This window comes from Lissotriton vulgaris, chromosome 3_1 (assembly GCF_964263255.1).
Source record: "Lissotriton vulgaris chromosome 3_1, aLisVul1.2, whole genome shotgun sequence".
Classification (NCBI taxonomy): Eukaryota; Metazoa; Chordata; class Amphibia; order Caudata; family Salamandridae; genus Lissotriton; species Lissotriton vulgaris.
Window position 1 is genome coordinate 1142797022 of NC_141689.1, and position 20252 is coordinate 1142817273.

At 43.2% G+C, this 20252-nt stretch overlaps 1 protein-coding gene across 4 annotated transcripts in view; it reads right to left on the reverse strand.

The window, feature by feature from the left end:
* Nucleotides 1-20252, reverse strand: part of MMRN1 (multimerin 1) — a 329148-nt gene that overhangs the window by 26153 nt on the left and 282743 nt on the right. For all 4 annotated transcript variants that reach the window (XM_086961624.1, XM_086961623.1, XM_086961622.1 and 1 more), the window contains exon 6: nucleotides 17554-19530. In XM_086961624.1, coding sequence (XP_086817750.1) covers nucleotides 17554-19530 — 1977 coding nt within the window. The remainder of the gene's footprint in view (nucleotides 1-17553; nucleotides 19531-20252) is intronic.

Below are 20252 nucleotides of genomic sequence, written 5' to 3' on the forward strand. Positions count from 1 at the left end.
CCAGCACCACTGGATTGGGCCAGGGGCGACAAGAGGGCTCAATCTTCTCCAAATATATCATCTTGGGTGCCTCATCCTTGATGCTGGGCCTCGGCTTGTCAGACAGCCTATATATTATATTCATGACAGGCATGCTGTCCCCTGAGTCTAAGCCATGAGTATTCTAATCCATGAGCTCTGGGGCCAGTGAGAAGAGAGTGGCGAACTGCCCCAACAAGTGCCGACAGGCCCCCTATGGCTCTGGATTCAGGGTATCGTAGAGGACAACTCCTTTTACTGACCCATCTTGTTTTTTGGAAGACAGGTCGGGAAGAAGCTCACCCTCCTCCCCTCACCATCATTGTCATCAACACCACCTCAAAATGGACCTTGACTTGGTTTACATGTAGGACCATTAACGGGTTCCTAGATGCCTGGAAGCCCACCAGGTAAGTGAGCAGCCCTTTCTACTCTTTCACCTCATAGGGCCAGTCCACCACTCCTTTAAGGCCCAGGGCTCCACAGTCTCCATCACCCACATCTTTTGGCCCGGTTGATACTCCACCAGAGTGGAATCTTTCAACAAGCCTATTGGTCTGCAGGTGGTATGGAGTGGAGAACTTGTAGATTAACCCACACTCCTCCCACATGACTTCATGTAGGTAGTCATGAAGTTGGTGCTTCCACGTAATTGGCCTTCTACGAAAAGTGTTCCCACTACTCCCTGATTCAGTCAGAAAAACATTGGTGCAGGCTCTTGTCTTAAGCCATATAGATTATTGCAATGGCCTGTGTCTGTCTGCTAACAAAGGAGTTCTGGCAAAACTCCAAGTGGTTCAGAACACTGCAGCTCGGCTGGTCCTAAACGCCCCTCCCCGAACTCCTTGTCAACCAGGGACACTAGGGTATCCTCTGCACCCTCCCAAAACTAACTGGGGCATTCTCCTCCCCAGCACTATACTGGGCATTCCTGTGGTAGACCTACCAGTGAGAGTTGCCTACTGTGCTGACATATGGGTTCCCTTTTAAACTGCCAAGGCTAGTAACGCTCATGGCACTTAGGCTGGAAGTAGTTCGGGGATTTCATTCCAATAAAACAACCCTTCTTCTGCTCCGGATAGGCCTAAGAATCCTTACCCTCAAACATCAATTGAGGGCCTCACCACCTTTTTTTTAAGAGTACACAGATGACCCCCTACAGGTACCTTCTTTGATACCCAAATGCTAGTCCAGAGTTCAGCCTTATTCGCAAGCTCACTAGGTACAGTGACCTTTGAACCAATCAGATGTTGGAGCAGCTCTGCAAAGCAACTACTGGACATGTGCTATCTCAAATGAAGATTGTACAGCTCATCATAGTCACTTACCTTACTGCCCATCACTCATCCTTCCAGTGCCTTCTTAAAGTAATCCATCAAATCAATCCAAGACTGCTTTTATAGCTTCTGAATATCCTTAAAGTTCAAGGGGTACTTTCTGGGGTTAGACCATATGTTAGAAATTGGGTTTCTGGTTTTGCAGAGATAGTCAACCTGTGCAAGCAGGAACCACAATCCCAGTCAGGGTAAGTGTAGTGCACATTAAAAGTTTACCTATACTCATCTTCTGGTAGCATTGCCTGGAGTGGTCAGGCTAAGCTAAAGAGGCAATGTTCAAAGTATTTTTGCACACACGCACATACACAATAACACAGTGAAAACACCACAAAACTACTCCACACCAGTTTAGAAAAATAGCCAATATTTATCTGCGTACAACAAGATCAAAACCACAAAAAATCCAACATACACAAGTCAAGGTATGAATTTTGCAAGATTAAATCAAAATGCAGTGCTTAGAAATCAAAAGCTCCAACTGGGGCTATCTGGTTGCGCTTGACCGGGGCAAATCCAAACGTTCAGTCTGACCGTGATGGAGCTCAGGCTGGATACAGGAGTAATGCAAACCAGCTGACAGTACTTTGCATTGTGACGAAGCTTGGGGACGAAGCGTTGAAAAACGGAGAGGATGTGTCGCTGGCAAAAGCGATACGATGGCTTCGAAGTCAGGCAATGTTGTTGATGCGTTGATTTCAAGAGCGCCATGCATCAGGCCGAGGTGTGGATGCCGAATTGCTGGGTTGTAGGCGATGTGATGGTGCAATGCCACGCAGGGCCAGGAATGCATGGGAGTTGGGGTTGGTGCATAGCAGACATCGGCAATGCGGTGTCCCAGACTCACGCAGTAGTGGTGATTCAGAGGCGCTGAGTCAGCAAAGTTGGGCTGCGTTGTAAGCCGAGGTTGTTGCGTTGTGCAGTCGGCTAGCGGGATCCACGGCTTTGGTGCAAGTAGCAGCGATGTGTTGATATTGCAGAGAAATACACCAGTTCTAATCAATGGTTTGGTGTCTTTGCATTGCTTTTTTAGGTTGCAGCACCAAACACTCAGTTCAAAGGGCCCAGGACTGGATTTGGCTCCACATGACAGAGCAGGACTCACAGCAGAGGAGCCCGGGTGCTGGTAGCAAGATGCAGGTGAAATCTTTGATATCCCTGAGACTTCAGAAACATGAGAAAGCCCAACAAGCCCTTGGAAAACTCTTGAGATGTACGATGTAGAGAGTCAAGTACAGTCCTCTCACTCCCAGGCCACAAGCAGCAGGCAGCAGGCCGATACAGCAAAGCAATCAGCAAAGTGTCAGTCTCTCCTGACAGCACAATAGCTCTTCTTCATGGCAGAACTTTATTTGCATTTTAGTATTAGAGCGGGTTGTGGGTTCATAGGGGAATAGGGTGGGAAGTAATTTAATTATAATTAATTAAGAAATATGTTTTTATTTATTGTTATTGATTGTTAATGTATTGTTAATTAATTATAAATGGTAATTAGTTTCTATTAATTGGTTAATTTATAATTATAGTCATTATAATTAATGGATATCAATTTTTAGTTATTGGTATTGTTAATTATTTATTATAAATTATTTAACTGGTAATTATTTTTTATTAATTGATTAATTGATAATTACATTAATTATGTTATTTTTAATGGGTAGCAGGTTGAAGAGTGTATAGGGGAATAGGGTGGGAAGTCATTTAAATATAATTAATCAATAAATATGTTTTTATTTATTGCTATTGATTATTAATTTATTGTTAATGAATTGGTAATTACTTTTTATTAGTTGGTTAATTTAAAATTATATTAATTATAATTAATTTATAATCATATTTTATTTTTTGTAATAGTTATTTAAATTATTGTTAATTCATTTTTAATTGCTAATTAATTTGTATTAATTGATTAATTGAGAATGAAATAAATTTTGTTATTTTTTATGTGTAGCCCGTTGTGTGTTTATAGGGGAATAGGGTGTGAAGTAATTTAATGTTAAGTAAATATTAATTTAATTTAATAGGTATTTAATAATAATTTTTTGTTAAATAATTATTATTATGTTATTTATTTTATAAAAAATATTTAATTGATTAGTATGTTAATTTAACTCCTACGCTATCAAACACTTTCCCTACTGTTGCACTCACTGGAGTGGGAATAGTAATTTTTACCCCTCCGCTATCCAACACTTTCCCTACTGTTGCACTGCCTGGAGTGGGAATGTTAATTTTAACCCCTCCACTATCCAATACTTTCCCTACTGTTGCACGCCCTGGAGTGGGAATAGTAATTTTTATCCCTACGCTATCCAACACTTCCCCTACTGTTGCACTCACTGGAGTGGGAATAGTAATTTTTACCCCTACGCTATCCAACACTCTCCCTACTGTTGCACTCACTGGAGTGGGAATAGTAATTTTACCCCTACGCTATCCAACGCTTTCCCTACTGTTGCATTCACTGGAGTGGGAATAGTAATTTTTACCCCTACGCTATGCAGCGCTTTCCTTACTGTCGCACTCTCTGGAGTGGGAATAGTAACTTTTACCCTAACACTATCCAATGCTTTCCCTAATGTTGCAATATGTGGAGTAAGTATATATATTAATTTATATGTAGATGTTTAATTAATTTTAACATCGTATGTATTAGTTATTATTTTTTAAATGTTTTAATATTTAGATCTATATTTTTTTAAATTATATGTATTATTTACTTATTTTTACATTATTATTAAAACATTTAAAAAACGATATTTTTAACATCGATATTTTTGACAATGATATATTTTTTCTCAATATTTTTGTACTTACCTTTATGTAGATAGGACTTCTATATTTTTGTCTTCGATATTTCTGTGTCGATATTTTTGTAGTTCGATTTTTTGTCTGTTGATATTTTGTCAGTACTTATACCATGGCCTTTGAAGTAGGGAGACTTCAACAAAAGGTCTTTGTAGTGCACAAGACCCTGCCCTTACTCTCCCGGGCTCCAGACACACTACAGGGGGTTATGCAGCTCTTTGTGTGGGGCCAGGCACAGCCCTACTCAGGTGCAAGTGTCAACTCCTCCCTCCACTCTAGCTTAGGAAGACCCATAAGCCTGGTGATGGTCTATCAGGATATGCAGGCACACCTCAATTCTGTTTGTGCGTGACTGTCTAGAGGGAATCCACAAAGTCCAGCTGTCATCCAACCCAAACGTGTATTCTAGGGACAGACAGAGGCACAAACCGGTTAAAGTAAGAACATGCCAACTTTCTAAAACAGTCATTTTCAGACCTACAATTGAAAAACCAACTTCACTAAAAGATGTGTTTTAGAGTTGTGAGTCTAGAGACATCAAACTTCAATTTTCAATCTGCTCCCAATTGGAAGTTACACTTGTGCAGTGTTATAAGGCAGCTCCAAAGCTAATCTATGGGCTTTATAGGCCTTGCTGTAGTGAAAAATAAATGTAAAAGTGTTTCACTATCAGGAAATGTAAAACTAAAAAGTACATGTCCTACCTTTTAAATACATTTCACACACCACCACTCTTTGCAAGATGAAGTCAACTTTATATCTAGTCTGCTCGGAATAGATCTGCATACTTTCCAATTGAGTGGTGAGGTCACTCAAAGCTGCTACTGTGGAATTAGAAAATATCTGCTGCTTACATCCGAAGCATTTTCTAGTCTCTCACCCCTAGACATAGCTGTACCACCAAACATAATTATGGAGGAGAGAATGTATCCAAAAGTGATCCCATTACTGTAATTGTTGACTTCTAAATCTGTTACTTCATCACAAAACTCTGCAGTCAATGTTCTTTTTACCCATCTTACACTTGGCTTACTATACTTACAAAGCATGCCCAGAGGGAGCACCCTTCCTAGAGCAACATCATCTGTACCATTATAAAAATTTGAGTAAGTACCATTAGGCAGAAAATAAAATCCTGGGTGTACCTAAAGTGGACCTTCATAATCTACTGGAGGTACTCGGATCCTTATCTTTCACTAAGGAAATTGTATTTGTAAACAATACTATTCCTGAACAATTGATGTTCAGAAATGCGTCAGTACTATTTACTATCGGACAACATGCAGGATAAGAACCAGCTTTCCGGGTGATTGTTAAATCTTGATAATACAAGCCCACTAAGGTAAAGTTCTGTTCCTTCATATACAAATTATGACAATACATATTATTGTCACACTCCGGATGCCCCTTTCCTCATGACTTTCTGTAATACAGACAAGGGCCGGGATATCCCACACCAAACTCACCCCATACCTCTACGAATTGGGATGGGCTGGTATACGTATAATTGACAAGTGACAATGTGTAAGCAGTCCATAAACTTTAGAAATATTCAGTACGATAACAAGCTGTACCTTCTCCCAAAAATCTTTTATGAGTGCCTAAAAAGACATTGTTTGGTGTTGTTCTTTTCTGCCGAGCCTGAGGAGTAAACTTACCCTTGGTACATGATGTTATATCCTTATTATGTTCCAAAACCCATGACACCCCACCCTAGGTCAATAGCAACAGGATCACAAGAATAGCACATATTACCTTTTTCTTTGTAGACCAAAAAACATGTGTGTAAACAGGGGGAAACACTGGCTGATCTTCCTCAGCAACCATTCTGCCGAAGGGATGCATAACAAATGATGAATTAAGGCGAAATGCAAGCAAGAGAAATATAGAAGGTCCCAGTGTCTGTCAGAGTCTCACTGGTACAGGCTCCTACTGCCCATCAAAATGTTGGCTCTCTTGAGCACCGGCAGTGGAGCTTGCTCTGTCCTAAGCTTGTGTTCCCACGTCATCCAGGATAATCTATCCCAAAGGGGATACATTTGATCTATCCTGTTCAATGTTCAAACAGTGCACAAATCTCTCATCACCCTAAACTAACTCAGATGGTACTATAGCAAAGTACACCCTAACTTACACAGTCCATCCCTAACTAAACTTACTTCTCCCTGGGTGCACTGTCCCCCAGCCGAGGGCGCAAACTGTACCTAGCGACTCCAGACACAGAAGAATCAACAAAAAGAGGCTCCTGGATAGCTCGTATTTCTGGAGGAAATGCTGCATTCAGCACTTCATCATTTTCCTCATCTGTTTGCGTCCAGGTCAGCTCGGTGTCACTGAAGGGGACAAACCAAGGCACTGTCTCACACTCGGAGTCCCCCATTCCATCCTTCACCCACTGATCATGTGGAAAAGGTAAAGGTATTTTGCGACAATGGGTCGCATGAATCCAGTTCTTACGGCCAGCGACCTTGACTGCTGGGCACATAGCTAGGAGGACCTGCTCTGGGCCTTTCCAACGCTGCTCCAAACTCTTCTTCCGCTGAACATTTTTCACAAGGATATAATCCCCAGGCTGAATGTCATTTCCGGGTCCCTCATGTGTAGCTGGCAGGGTTTACCGGTCCTGTTGGTGAATAGAACGTAAACTTTTAGTTAACTGGACAAGATAGCCAATTAACAATGGATACTCAAAATCAGAAAACCTCCAAGGGCATGGGACGCCCCAGACATTTGCCGGGCGTCCTAATACGACCTTGTACAATGACAATCCTGTCCTAGAATGTGCTGTCATTCTCGTTGACAAAAGAGCCAACAGTAAAGCATCTGGCCACTTAAACTCTGTTGTCTTCTGAATTTTTGCCAATTTAAGTTTGTGAGCACCATTGTACTTCTCAACCAAACCTGCTGACTGTAGATGATTGGCGGTACAAAAGGGGGTGGATTCAAGCAAGCCTGGCTGAAGACTGCTGTAATGCCAGAAAACAGTCCTAGGAAGCTTGAATCCAGTCCAGGGAAGGCATGGCCTGGCAGTTCAGGCTGGACTGTTCCCATGAGGCATAGGGTCAGACTGATTTGCAAATGGCCATGTCTGAACTGTGGTGGCAGAGTGGGCTAAAGAACAGTGATGGATTAAACCCAGATCTGTTGACTGGGTGTGAGTGTTTTATTGGTTCAGATGCTCCGTCCATCACCACCCCCTTTTGTACCGCTTTGTTCGCCATAAGTTGGCAGGGTATGCTCAGACTGAGTCCCTTTCTCACTTTGCCACTGGATTCAAGCAAGCCTGGCTGAAGACGGTTGTAATGCCAGAAACCGGTCCTAGAAAGCTTAAATCCGGACCAGGGAAGGCATGGCTTGGCAGTTCGGGCTGAACTGTTCACATGAGGCACAGGGTCAGACTCATTTGCATATGGCCATGTCTGAACTGGGGTGGCAGAGTGGGCTAAAGAACGGTGATGGATTAAACCCAGATCTGTTGACTGGGTGTGAGTGTTTGATTGGTTCAGATGCTCCGTCCATCACCACCCCCTTTTGTACCGGTTTGTTCACCATAAGTTGGCAGGGTATGCTCAGACGTGTGTCCCTTGCTCACTTTGCCACTGGATTCAAGCAAGCCTGGCTGAAGACTACTGTAAAGGCCAGAAACCGGTCCGAGGAAGCTTGAATCCGGTCCAGGGAAGGCATGGCTTGGCAGTTCGGGCTGGACTGTTCACATGAGGCACAGGGTCAGACTCATTTGCATATGGCCATGTCTGAACTGGGGTGGCAGAGTGGGCTAAAGAACGGTGATGGATTAAACCCAGATCTGTTGACTGGGTGTGAGTGTTTGATTGGTTCAGATGCTCCGTCCATCACCACCCCCTTTTGTACCGCTTTGTTCACCATAAGTTGGCAGGGTATGCTCAGACGTGAGTCCCTTGCTCACTTTGCCTCTGGATTCAAGCAAACCTGGCTGAAGACGGCTGTAATGCCAGAAACCGGTCTTGGAAGCTTGAATCCGGTCCAGGGAAGGCATGGCTTGGCAGTTCGGGCTGGACTGTTCCAATGAGGCACAGGGTCAGACTGATTTGCATATGGCCATGTCTGAACTGGGGTGGCAGAGTGGGCTAAAGAACGGTGATGGATTAAACCCAGATCTGATGACTGGGTGTGAGTGTTTAATTTGTTCAGATGCTCCATCCATCACCACCCCTTTTGTACCGCTTTGTTCGCCATAAGGTGTCAGGGTATGCTCAGACTTGAGTCCCTTGCTCACTTTGCCACTGGATTCAAGCAAGCCTGGCTGAAAATGGCTGTAATGCCAGAAACCGGTCCTAGGAAGCTTGAATCCGGTCCAGGGAAGGCATGGCTTGGCAGTTCGGGCTGGACTGTTCCCATGAGGCACAGGGTCAGACTGATTTGCATATGGCCATGTCTGAACTGGGGTGGCAGAGTGGGCTAAAGAAGGGCTGCATTGTCTTTAGGTGGATAAGTCTGAACCCATTTACAGAATGCACAGACAATCACCAAAACATACTTCAAATTATTGCATCTCTCTAACTCTATATAATCCATCTGAAGGACCTCAAAAGGGAAAGTGGGTCGTGTAAAATTACCAGGCGGTGTGGGGGTACCCTTTCCAGGATTGTGCATCATGCACACCATACAGTAATTTGACTAAATGTGCAGCTGTCTTTGGAATATTACCATTCTGCCATACAAGGTCTAACAACTTGCAAATGCCCTTAGCACTAATATGGGCTGGACATCATAACGACAGGAAGAACATATGAATCAGCTAACATCCATCTCTATTTTCCTGACTTATCAACCCAACATCCCTCATCATTCAATTGTGCTGTACTTTCCTGCCACACTGCTAACTGTTATATAATGGCTGTGCTTTGTATCGCCTTCACATTCTCAAGTGTGTCCTCAAACATGGTAACTTCAGGTACCCACGTAGCTGGGCCTGGTACAAACATTCTTTTCATTTTAGTCCGGGCTGTTTCTTTAGCTGTATGATCTTCAAAAGCATTTCCCCTTTCCATATCGCCAGTTACTTTCCGGTGGGCACTACACTTTACTATAGCCAATTTCTTAGGGAGTGTCAACGCAGACAAAAGCCTCAATATAAGGTGCCCATGCTGGATTTTGGTGCCATGTGAATTAAGAAACCCTCTCTCAGCCTAGAGTTGCACAAAATTGTGTGCGACCCCGAAGGCATACTGATTCGGAAGCTCGCATAAGGGCAACAAGCTCAGAAGCTTGAGCCGACTGATAAGGGACTCATGATGTCTCTACTACTGTACGCAGTGTAGTAATAGCATAAGCAGCAGTGGTAGTGCTATCTTGTAATTTAAAACAGGAGCCATCGACATATAGTTCCCCTTGTGGGCCAGATAGGGGAACATCAGTCAAGCCTACCCGTCCTTTTGTCTCTTCTTCCGCCCGGAAGATACAGTCATGTTTGTGGACTTCACCACTCTCGGAAGGGAGGGGCAGTAACGTTGCTGGTTTCAGAAAGGCACATCTTTTGATCGTGATGTGTTTAGCAAACAATGTCAATTAATAGTCAGTCAGACGTGAACTGGTGAGGTGCTGTGTCTTTGTCTTATTCAAAAGTGTATTCACAGCATGGGGTACCATGACTGTGAGGTCAGTATCCAGTACAAGTCCGGCCGATTGTCTGATCCAAGTGGCCACGACAGCAACTGCTCTTAGACAGCTCAGGAAGGCGCTCGCGACTGGATCAAGGACAGCAGAGAAATATGCACAAGGACGTTGCTTATCTCTAAATTTTTGTGTCAAAACAGAAAGCGCGCAACCAGTCATCTCATGGACGTACAACACAAACGGTTTATTATAATCTGGGGTATGGAGTACTGGAGCTGAACAAAGCGCAGTTTTCAATTGCTCAAAAGACTGCTGACAGTCAGGCGTCCATGGCAAGGGCTCCTGAACTTCCTTAGTCGTTAGTGCAAGCAAGGGTAGGGAATAATTAGGTATCCACTGCCGACAGTAAGAAGTGATACCTATAAAGGCACGCATATCTTGTTGAGTTTGTGGAACAGGTATTTTAACAATGGTACCGATGCCCTTAGGGTTCAACCTCCTACCCTCCTTCAACAGTAGGTGACCTAAGTAGGTGACCTCCTTTCGACAATACTGAAATTTAGAAAGAGAAACCTTATGGCCATGATGAGCCAAATGCAGCAACAATTTAACAGTACTATCTCTGCAACCTTGTTCTGTGTCGGAAGTGATAAGGAGATCGTCAACATACTGCACCAATACATTACCTGTAGGAAGTGAAAGGGAATCCAATTAACTCTATGAAGCTTGACTGTAAATACTTGGACTCTCAGTATAGCCCTGAGGAGCTTGACAGAACCTAAAGCTTCTTCCAGCTAGGGTGAACCCAAACAGATATCTGCTATCAGGATGATTAGGTATGCTGAAGAACGCATTTTTCAAATTAATGACAGAAAATAATTTAGCAGTGGAAGGAATCATTGTCAAAAGTGTAGTAATTTCTGGGACTACTGGACACTGAGGAATTACTATTTTGTTAACTTTGCACAAATCAATCAAGAAACCATAAACATCTTCATGATCATCAGGGGAACCCGAGGGTGTCCGTTTAGGAATCAGAAGAATGGGACTGTTACAAATATTGGCAGACGTCACCTCAACCACTCCCTTCTAGTTCAAGTCCTGAATAATTTGCGCTAATGCTCGCGCTCCGGCCTGTGGTATTTTATACTGAGGAAAACAGCATTATCTTTAACCTGAATCGATACCGGCAGAATATGCAGCAGTCCCACATCTGCATCACCTGTCGCCCATAAAGTGGATGGCATGTCAGGAAATTCAGCAGGAGGAGGGAGAGACAGGCACTGTCTAGTACTCGCATTTGGGCCCAATAAATAGTAGCGTGCAAATCAAATTTTCACCACAATTAGATGTCAACAAAGATGGAGAATCTACAGTGAAAGGACCAATAGTCAACGCAAGGGGTCTTGAAATGTGGCTCAAAACCAGTACACCAGAAATACCTACAGAAACAATATTATGGCCAGGCAGAGCCGCCCCACGGACCATACTACGAGAAACAGAACTTTTTGTCGCACCTGTGTCCACCAAAAATTCCTTAGTTGAACCTTGCAGTTCCGCTGTTGCATAAGATCCACCCTGGCCTACAGGTATCAGAACTGGTCCCTCACTCTGTCCCTGGCTATCCTAGCTGTAAGACATTCCTGTCACTTCCTCCCTATCATAATCATCATGACAGTACTGTCCATCACGAGGATCGTCAAAATAATTATTATCAGATCAACCCTGTTAGGCTTTCTCCTCATTGTCTCGATGTTCATAATATTGAGCCATATTCAGAAAAACAGAAGGGAAGAGGTGGACCAGGGACTCTCAGAAGCCTGCAGTCGAGTCACAATTTCAGGAAGCAAATTAGAGACAAATCTATTAACAAACAACCGAACACCTCCCTCAATAGACATATTCTGGCCACTAATATCCAAAAATGTATCCTCAAACCGAGTGAAAAAATCAGACACCCTCTCATCTTTCTTCTGCCTACAAGCTGACAATGTATCCCAATCTACTTTTCTTGGCGGAATAAGAGAATGCATATACTTAATAATGCGACCTGGCAACGCTAACATTTCCGCTCGGGGCTTGTCACCTGATTTTCTCTCCTGGTACCAGCTTTAATTTGATCTCAAGTACCACCCAACTCTGGAATATGATCTTGGGTATTGACCTGCCTCCAAATATCAACCGGAACAAGAAGACCAAAAAACATTTCAATATCAGCGAGAGTCATTACCGTTGAGAAAGCAGCTTCAGTCAATTCCTTACAATAAGTAGTAGGATTTTTCCTAGGATCGGGCAAATGAGTCTTAGGGGGCAAAGCAGCACTTCTTTTCCACAGAGTATAAACCCATGACTCTTGAAACTGGGCTGCCACTGCCGCTCGAGTAACATTACCATACTGGTCTGATAACTCCTGTATCTTGGGGTGATATATGGGATGCACCTCTCTCATCGGAAACTTGAACACGGTTGTAGAACTCTTATCATGCAACCTGCCCCTATAGGCAACCAGTGTGGTAATGGTACTAAAAACTTGACCTGGGTCCATTCTGTTAGTGTACACAGGATCTTTAATATCAGATACAATTTGCGGCACAGCATATGCTTAAGAGCATGCTGCTGTATAAAAGGCTGATAATCTTTCATCACATCCCAGACATACTCCACACTGTAAATGGGATTACGACCCCACTGCGCGGCCTGATTAGCCACAACCTTCTTCTCTTCATCTCCCACCGCAGACCGCACAAAAGGGCCCATACGCTCATGAAATGTTGGTAAGTCTCTATCTTCAAACCCACAAACTGGTATCTCAGTGCTTACATATATCGGGGATGAAGAACCAGAGAAGGAGAAGCAACAGTAGTAGCAGGCACATTTGACCCTGGCAGGTGTGTCGCAGGAGTAAGAGATGGGGACAGGGATGCTGAAACAATAGGTGTGGCATTAGTACTAACAGTCACCTTTGCCACAGACAGCGAAGACAAAGATGGAGGAGGAGGAAGAGGAGCCGAAGCAACAGCCATCGAAACGACAGCAGTGGACACAGAAACAGAGAGTACTACTGTAACAGGTGGCTGTGATGGCACAGGGAGAGTGGGATATATCCTTTGCAGAGCATATGGAGGCGGAGGCCGAGTATCTAACAATTCTTCCACAGAAGTATCAGTATCAGTTTCCTCCTGAGCCAAATACGACTTATCAATATGCAATCGGAACCTCCTGTCTTCACATTCAACTCCCTTTTCCTGTTTTTCACTCTCATATTCTACAGCTTTCTGAGTCAGTGTCTGCATTTTCCCTTTCCGGGCCTCCTTCTCAGACTTCAGTCGTCTCTGCCTCGCTGCTTTCTGCCACGTCCTAAGAGAATTAAACATAGACTGTCTACTTCGCCTTTTAAATAATAATTCCAGTAAATACCCACACTTTTGTTAATCGAAAGTGCCCGTTAGCGGCCACTGCAACTCGGCAGTGTCCCTCGTACGTTTGTGCCATAATGTACTAAACATAATAGTGCCAAGACCATGCTTCACATACATATACAAATTTGGAGTGCCTTCTGGAAGCGCTGGCTGAGCTTCTTCCAATCGAGCATCTACAGAACAACACCACCACCACAAAGAAATCAATTTGCTAACTCCAGGCATTTTCAAAAGAAAACAAGCTCACTATTTATGCCTGGCAAAGCAATTGCAAATGCTTTTATCTCAAAGATGGCCTTCTGACCATACCAAATGCAAACCAAAATGGCACCATATCCACAAAAGAACCAAAAAAAACCTCACCTGATATACACAGGTCAAAACTAATTCTCCACTACCGACTCTTCAGACCAAACGGTCAGATCCAAGGGTTTCGCCATTTAGGACATCAGTCAGGATGACAGCTGGGCGAGGCACCGTCTGGCAGGATGGAAGGGGCAGCTGCGAGCAAACAATGCTCCTCATGCAGGGAACTCTGTACCGTCAGGCCGACCTGAGAATGGCCTCGACCTCCCCAACCCCCATCCTCGAAAGGGGATGGGGCACTCACCCGAATGAATCCCTGTTCTTGCGCCAACTGAAGGAAGTGGCCCGATTAGGGTCACTTGGGTCACTCACGACCACCAAATGAAGAATTGGTAAGACAGTTGAGAATACAAACCAATATCTGTTTATTCAGTTACACTCAGAATGGAGCCCAGTCTGCCCAGTCGCTTAGGAGTGCTGTAGAGGGACTGGCATCAGCAAGCATGAAGTTACATTATGTACATTTCAGAACTAACGAAGGCATGCCCATAATGGAATTTTCCAAACAGATGCAGTAAAACAGTGAAGAACAAAAAAATTAAGTTTCGATTCTGGGGCCGGACACAGATTATCTACCAGTCAAGGTCATTCTGCCCGTTCCCGCCACTAGACAAGTGGGAGAAAGCTTCTATCTGAAGATAAAGCTATGCGCTAATAAGAACAGTCTATTAATTAGTGAAGCAAATCCTAACCTTGGAGAAATGGAACACAACAGGGCCTTTTCTTGGAAATGACAAAGTATACGTATCGATTGTAACCCAAAAAGGCGCGACACATAAAATGTCGCCGGGAATGCTAACATACATGAAATAATGCTTAAGTAGGATTTTTCTATTCTAACATGTGCCTAGCTCCATATTGTATCCGTTAAGGCTTTCAGTTAGGAGCTGTGAAGCCTGGTGCTGATGGTCTCTGTATCACTCCGCCTTGGATCTGGTGATACATTTTGGGAGGGGCTACTCGACTCTGTGGGGCTCTGCGTCGCTCTACATTGGATGAGGTGAAACCCTCAGTTAGACAAGGAGCAGTGCACTCTGACTACAGCTAAGGGTCCAAGACCACAAGGATGACACTTGGGTGTCATGACTCACTCCCACAGAGGCCAACAGATGGGGCCAGGTCAGGTCCAGTTGGGTCTGGTGAGCTGAGAAGCAGGAAAAGCCTCTGGAGCTTGTTGTATTGTCTTAGTTCACATAGGAGGTCATCCAACTGGCCCTTGGAGACACATCTGGGTTCCTGGGTATAAGGAAGCAGGTCCAGTCTTCCTTCATGCTTCCGACAGGAGGACAGTCCTTCTTCTGAGTCTTTACAGGTTCTGGAGTGTTCTGATTTCAGGTTCTGGGGATGCCACTTTCATACCCAGTGCCAACCTGTGGGTTGGGGACATCCCTTTGTCTAGGTTTAAAACTGATTCTGGTCAGTTCCTTCCTTTCCTCTGAGTTTGGCTCCAGTGTGGGTAGTGAAACAAAGGCAGGGGCAGGCCTGATGTCAGTTCTTCTGTGTGGTCCAAGGAAGGCCCCTTCAAAGTCTAATCAGAGCAAGGGCATAGCTCCTCTCCATCTATCCTGTCAAAAGGTGTGTCACCACTCCACACCTAGACACTTTGTCCACTGTCTGGGAGGGAAATGGAGCTTACTCCAGGAAGCCAGCAGATTCAGGGAACACACGGACACTGGCAGAATGGTAGATTTTGGGTTTAGGCAGAAAAATGTGACTTTCTAAAAGTGTTCTTTCCATATAGTAATTTGAAATCTGACTTGACCGCTAGCTTGTCCAAATCTTAAGTATGCATTATAAGGAGTAATAATGCAACCCAGTGCTTTTCTATGCTAGATCCATTCTTGTTGTAGTGACAAATAACTTTGGAGATTTTTCACTGTCTGGACATGCAAAATATTAAATATATCCATCCTACCTCGTAAATACTATGCAACCTGCCCTGGGGGCATTTAGGGCCCGCCTTAGGGGGTGACATAGTATTGTAGAGGAAGGTTTAAGCCTGGCAAATGGTTTATTCTGCCAGGACGAAATGGCAGCTTTAAGATGCACTAAAGGCTGCAATAGCAGGTCTGAGACATGTTTTGCAGTGCTACTTTAGTTGGTGGCATGAGTGCTACAGCCCACTTGTAGCATTTAATGTACAGATTTTAGGTACTTATAGTGCCAGACACTAGGGTCTTATAAGTAAATTTAATGTGCCATTTAGGTATATGCCAATTTTTCAATTTTTAAATTGGAGCGCACAAGCACTTTAGCACTGGTTAGAAGGAGTAAAGTGCACAGAGTCCTAATGCAAATAAATGTGGGTTCAGCTTTAGAAGGCAAAAATCTGGAGGAAAACCACACAAAGGATGGGCATTTCCTACTGTTTTGCTGTAGAGGCAAAGCCGTTCTCATAGAAGACACAAAGCACGTCTTGTGAAAACTAAATTAACCAGAAATGAGTAGTAAACACCTCTCAAACAGAAAAAAATGGAAAACATATGCTCTCTGCTTTCTGAGTATTAGAAAACATGGTAGCCACAGATCTAGAAAAAGTGTCAGTTTTCAGTTCTCTTCATACCGTTTTTCCAAATTTTCGCATGCAGTTAAAAAATCATGAAGGATATACAATCTGAAAAAATAGCAAAATAACAATAAGTAATATCGGGCAAAAAAACTCCAGTGACAATGGCACACTTGTAAGGTGTTACAAAGTTAGATAATGCCCTTCTGCTCAATGGTTGTCTCTGAGTGTTCCCTGCACCACCCCACACCTCTGCATTCAAAGTCGTGCATATATCTGACTGTTTGACATGTTACAACAGTGCAGAATACATGTGTGAAGCAAAAAAACTTCACAAGAAGAACAAATGAGCAGGTATTCATTCCAAAAGCTGACAGAACATTGCAAGTATTGTTACAAGGTTATGAAAGAATATCAAGTAATATGTGAAGGTAATCATGATTCACAATGGCGGGTCATAGATTCATTTTTATAAAGGCCAACCCTTTTGTTTCAGTCTACTATTGTGAAATTAACTGCATGTAGGCTTCGGCTTACATTTTAAGCCGTACAACTGACTTCTTCCATTTTGTCACTTTCTAGGTGGTGCCTGGCTCTCACATTTTCGAGAATTACATGACATCTATTACTAGACAATACAAACAGAGTCCATATCGCTAATTTGATATTAAAGGATATTGCAAGCACATCTAACTGAGCCCATATCGCTAATTTGATATTAAAGGATATTGCAAGCACATCTATCTGATTTGCCTATGAGCGAATTAAAGCACGAGGTTCGATTTTGCATGACAAGGAATATAGTGCCTCATTTATGAGCCCCTTGCGCTGCCGGAACATCGCTTTTTGTGACGTTCCGAGGCACAGGAGCCTGCTCCATATTTATGAGGCAACACAAAGCCACTTTTTTGGGCTTAATGCCACCTCCTAAATATCGTTCAATGCGTTAAAGGGGTGTGCAATGGGTGTTCCGGGGGGCGTTCCCAGCAACATCCATGGATTTTTGACACTGCCCCAGATTTACGAGAAATCGTAAATCTGAGGCAGTGCCAACAACCTACGCCTCCCCTGGGGAGGTGTAAGGGAGGCACAACGAGGAGAAATGTCTTTATTTCTCCTTGTTTTTTTTAGAAAGAGGAAAAAGCCTCATGTGACTGTTTTTGTACAGGAAGGTTTCCCTTCCTCTACAAAAATAATCATTCCCACAATGCAGGCACCCTTGCACCAAGGTGCTAAAGTGCCTGCGTTAGCGACTGGCAGCCCAATGTGCACTGGCACAGGGGAAACGAGCAGGAATGGGACAGGAATGTGCTGTATCTGATAGATACAGTGCATTCCTGCCCTTTTCTTTTGCCTTAGCGCTGTAGGAAGGCACTGCCCCACGGCAAAACTTCATAAATAAGGCCCATAAAGTGTTGTGTCATTTTGTGCACTGTTCATGTCAGTCAAAGACACATTGTAGTAACGCAATACAAGTGCAAATTTTTAGTCCTAAAACATTAATTACCTTGCTCTGCAGTGTTGTCTGTATTCCTCTGACTTCTACCGACCAGAGCTGCTGTGACATTTGTAGATGCTGTTTTTGGTAAAACCGTTTTCTTCAGCACAAGCTTCATCTGTTTCTGCAACTTTGTAACATTTCCAATGATCTCTGATGTTGATTTGTTGAAGGACGCTGTTAAATTAGACCAGATAGCCTCTGCACTCCTGTCAGTTGCAGTTTTTATCAGCTCTACCATGACTTCCTGCAGAATAGTGATGTTTGGCTGCACCTTTCGTACCAACAAGGGCACACTGGCGTTCAAGCTCTGAATGGTGGCAAAGGCATTCTGGCACAGTTCCTGGGTCTCATACACTGTCTTGTTCAATGTAGGAATGCTTGTCGACATTCGAATGGACTTTGCCTCCAGGGCCCTAACCCTTGAATTCAGCTCTTGATATTTAGGGTAGGCTGGCTGCTCTTTTTCTTTTACGGTTCCACCATTTTTAGCTTTTACTGGCGTGGCAGAGTTGACTATAATTTGAGTTATTTTGGATTCCATGTTTTGTAGGCGAACTTCATAAGCATTTTTTTCCTGGTTCGCAACCCATAGATTCTGTTCTAACTGACTGACGTTTTCGTGGCACTGATCAACCTTCACCACTGTTTCATTCAAAGTTTGAAACAAGTCTACAAGTTTAGGAGATTCAGAGGAGAGAGAGACAGCACTATTACCATTGGTTGATTTCGGAAGTTTGCCATTGGTCAGCATTTGTATCGATTCATTTAACTGGTTGACCTGGGGAATGAGCAAAAACAAATTGTCGAGCATGTACATTGTTTGATTTAGAATTTGAGAGTTATTTTGCATTTTGTGCATGGCTTCTTTAGTGACATAATTATCTTGAATAAAGTCAACAGCGTTGTTTAAGACTGTCATCGTGTTGTTCAAGCCGTCCTCAATATCCATAAGACAGGAAGCAATACGTTTTTCATATAGCTCGTCCCGGGTTTGGATTTGGGTTCTGAGACTTTCCTGGCCACTGACCAGATCCTGGACACTGGAACTGAGACTGTAGGCTAAAGCACTAAGGTCTTCTATTTGCTTGTTAACTGCAGATTCACCATTTTGGTGGCCATAGTCCTCTGTCATACTGAAAGGTGCTCCCTGTTCAATTAACGGCTGCAATATCTCCATATCGTAACATAAATCATTAATCTGCTCATTCATCTTATCAATTTTGTCATCAAGCGGCAGAACAACATCAGACATGGTTTTATTCAGTTCAAAGACGGTTTCTTCAGTAGACCTGATCTTGCTCTCAAAATCCTTCCTGCATTTGAAAAACCGGGCTTCACAAGCCCTCTGGATTGAATCTTTCTGCAGCTCTAAGGTGATGGTGAAGTTGTTAATTTTGATGTCTTGTGCACTGATATCTTCATAGAGCTGCAACATCATGAGGCTCTGACGTTTCACCTTCTCCTGCAGGGTCAGCAGGTAGTCCGTAACATTATCATCTTTGGATCCATCTGTCTCTGAGAAATTTGGAACCGGGGCGGGTTCCTCTGATATAATTTGCTCCTGGACATCTCGCATTTTTGTAAGAGTCTTGTTCAGAGATTCATAGTAGATGTTGTTTCTTGATTGTTCACGCTCCAATTCAGCAGCTAAAGACTTCTGGCTTTCCTGCAGATCTTTTAATGAACTACTACAAAGTGAGGTGACTTCATCTTTAACGCTCACCAGGTCGTTCTTCAGCTCTAAAATATCACTCATCGTTGGCCGTGGTTCTTGATCATTCATTAACTTTTGTGTGGCCGATACAGATGCCACAGTCTCGTTCAGATGTTTTAGAGCTTCATTTGTACTCTCAACCTCGACAGATAAACTAGATATGGTTTTAAAAAGCTGAGCAAATGTCTCTTGCATGTCATTCTGGAACCCTTTCATCTGCTCTCGTACTGTGTCTTTCACCAGCTCAGTGATAGATTTAGACTTGAGACCTAAAAACACAAAAAGCAAAAATATACAATGTCATTTATTTGAAATGATACATTTCTCTATCTCCTGATGCAAACACGAATATCTAAATAGTGCACAGTTTCGATTTTGTCCTGTGTTAACAATAGGTATTTTATGCAGCATAATTTCCAGTAAAGATGTTTAGGGCCTATTTTATATTTCAGTGGACAGGTTACTCCTCTACAACAGTAATCCCAAATATTAATCCCATTACATCTTATTGATTGTGGAGAGACTTCTTGGGATGACTCTACACACTGACACCTTGTATCCTTCTTCCTGAAGATACTTAAGTAGGAATGCCCCTTTAGTGTTAGAGTAGGGATTGTTTTTATTCTTTTCACTCACCAACCCTTGACTCAAGGACATCTAGACTTATGCTTTCTGAGATTCTGCATTCTGCTCCTTGAACTAATAGTTGTACTCAAGTCTCATCGTCTAAATTGGATACGCAGATTTGGCTTCATGCTAATTTAAGTGTATTTCCACACCCTCGTATTGAGGTATCTTTATGTTCAGTTATTTTTGGCTTTGTAATACATCAACTAACCTTACGTAGTCGTATGTGGTACTGTGTGTTCAGGAGGATTATCAATTTGTTGATTGGTCACCTTCTCCCCGTTACACTTTCAGGCTACGAAAAAGAACCATTGAATTGTGAATTTACAACAGGTCTAGAACATATGGGCCTGACTCTTTCACA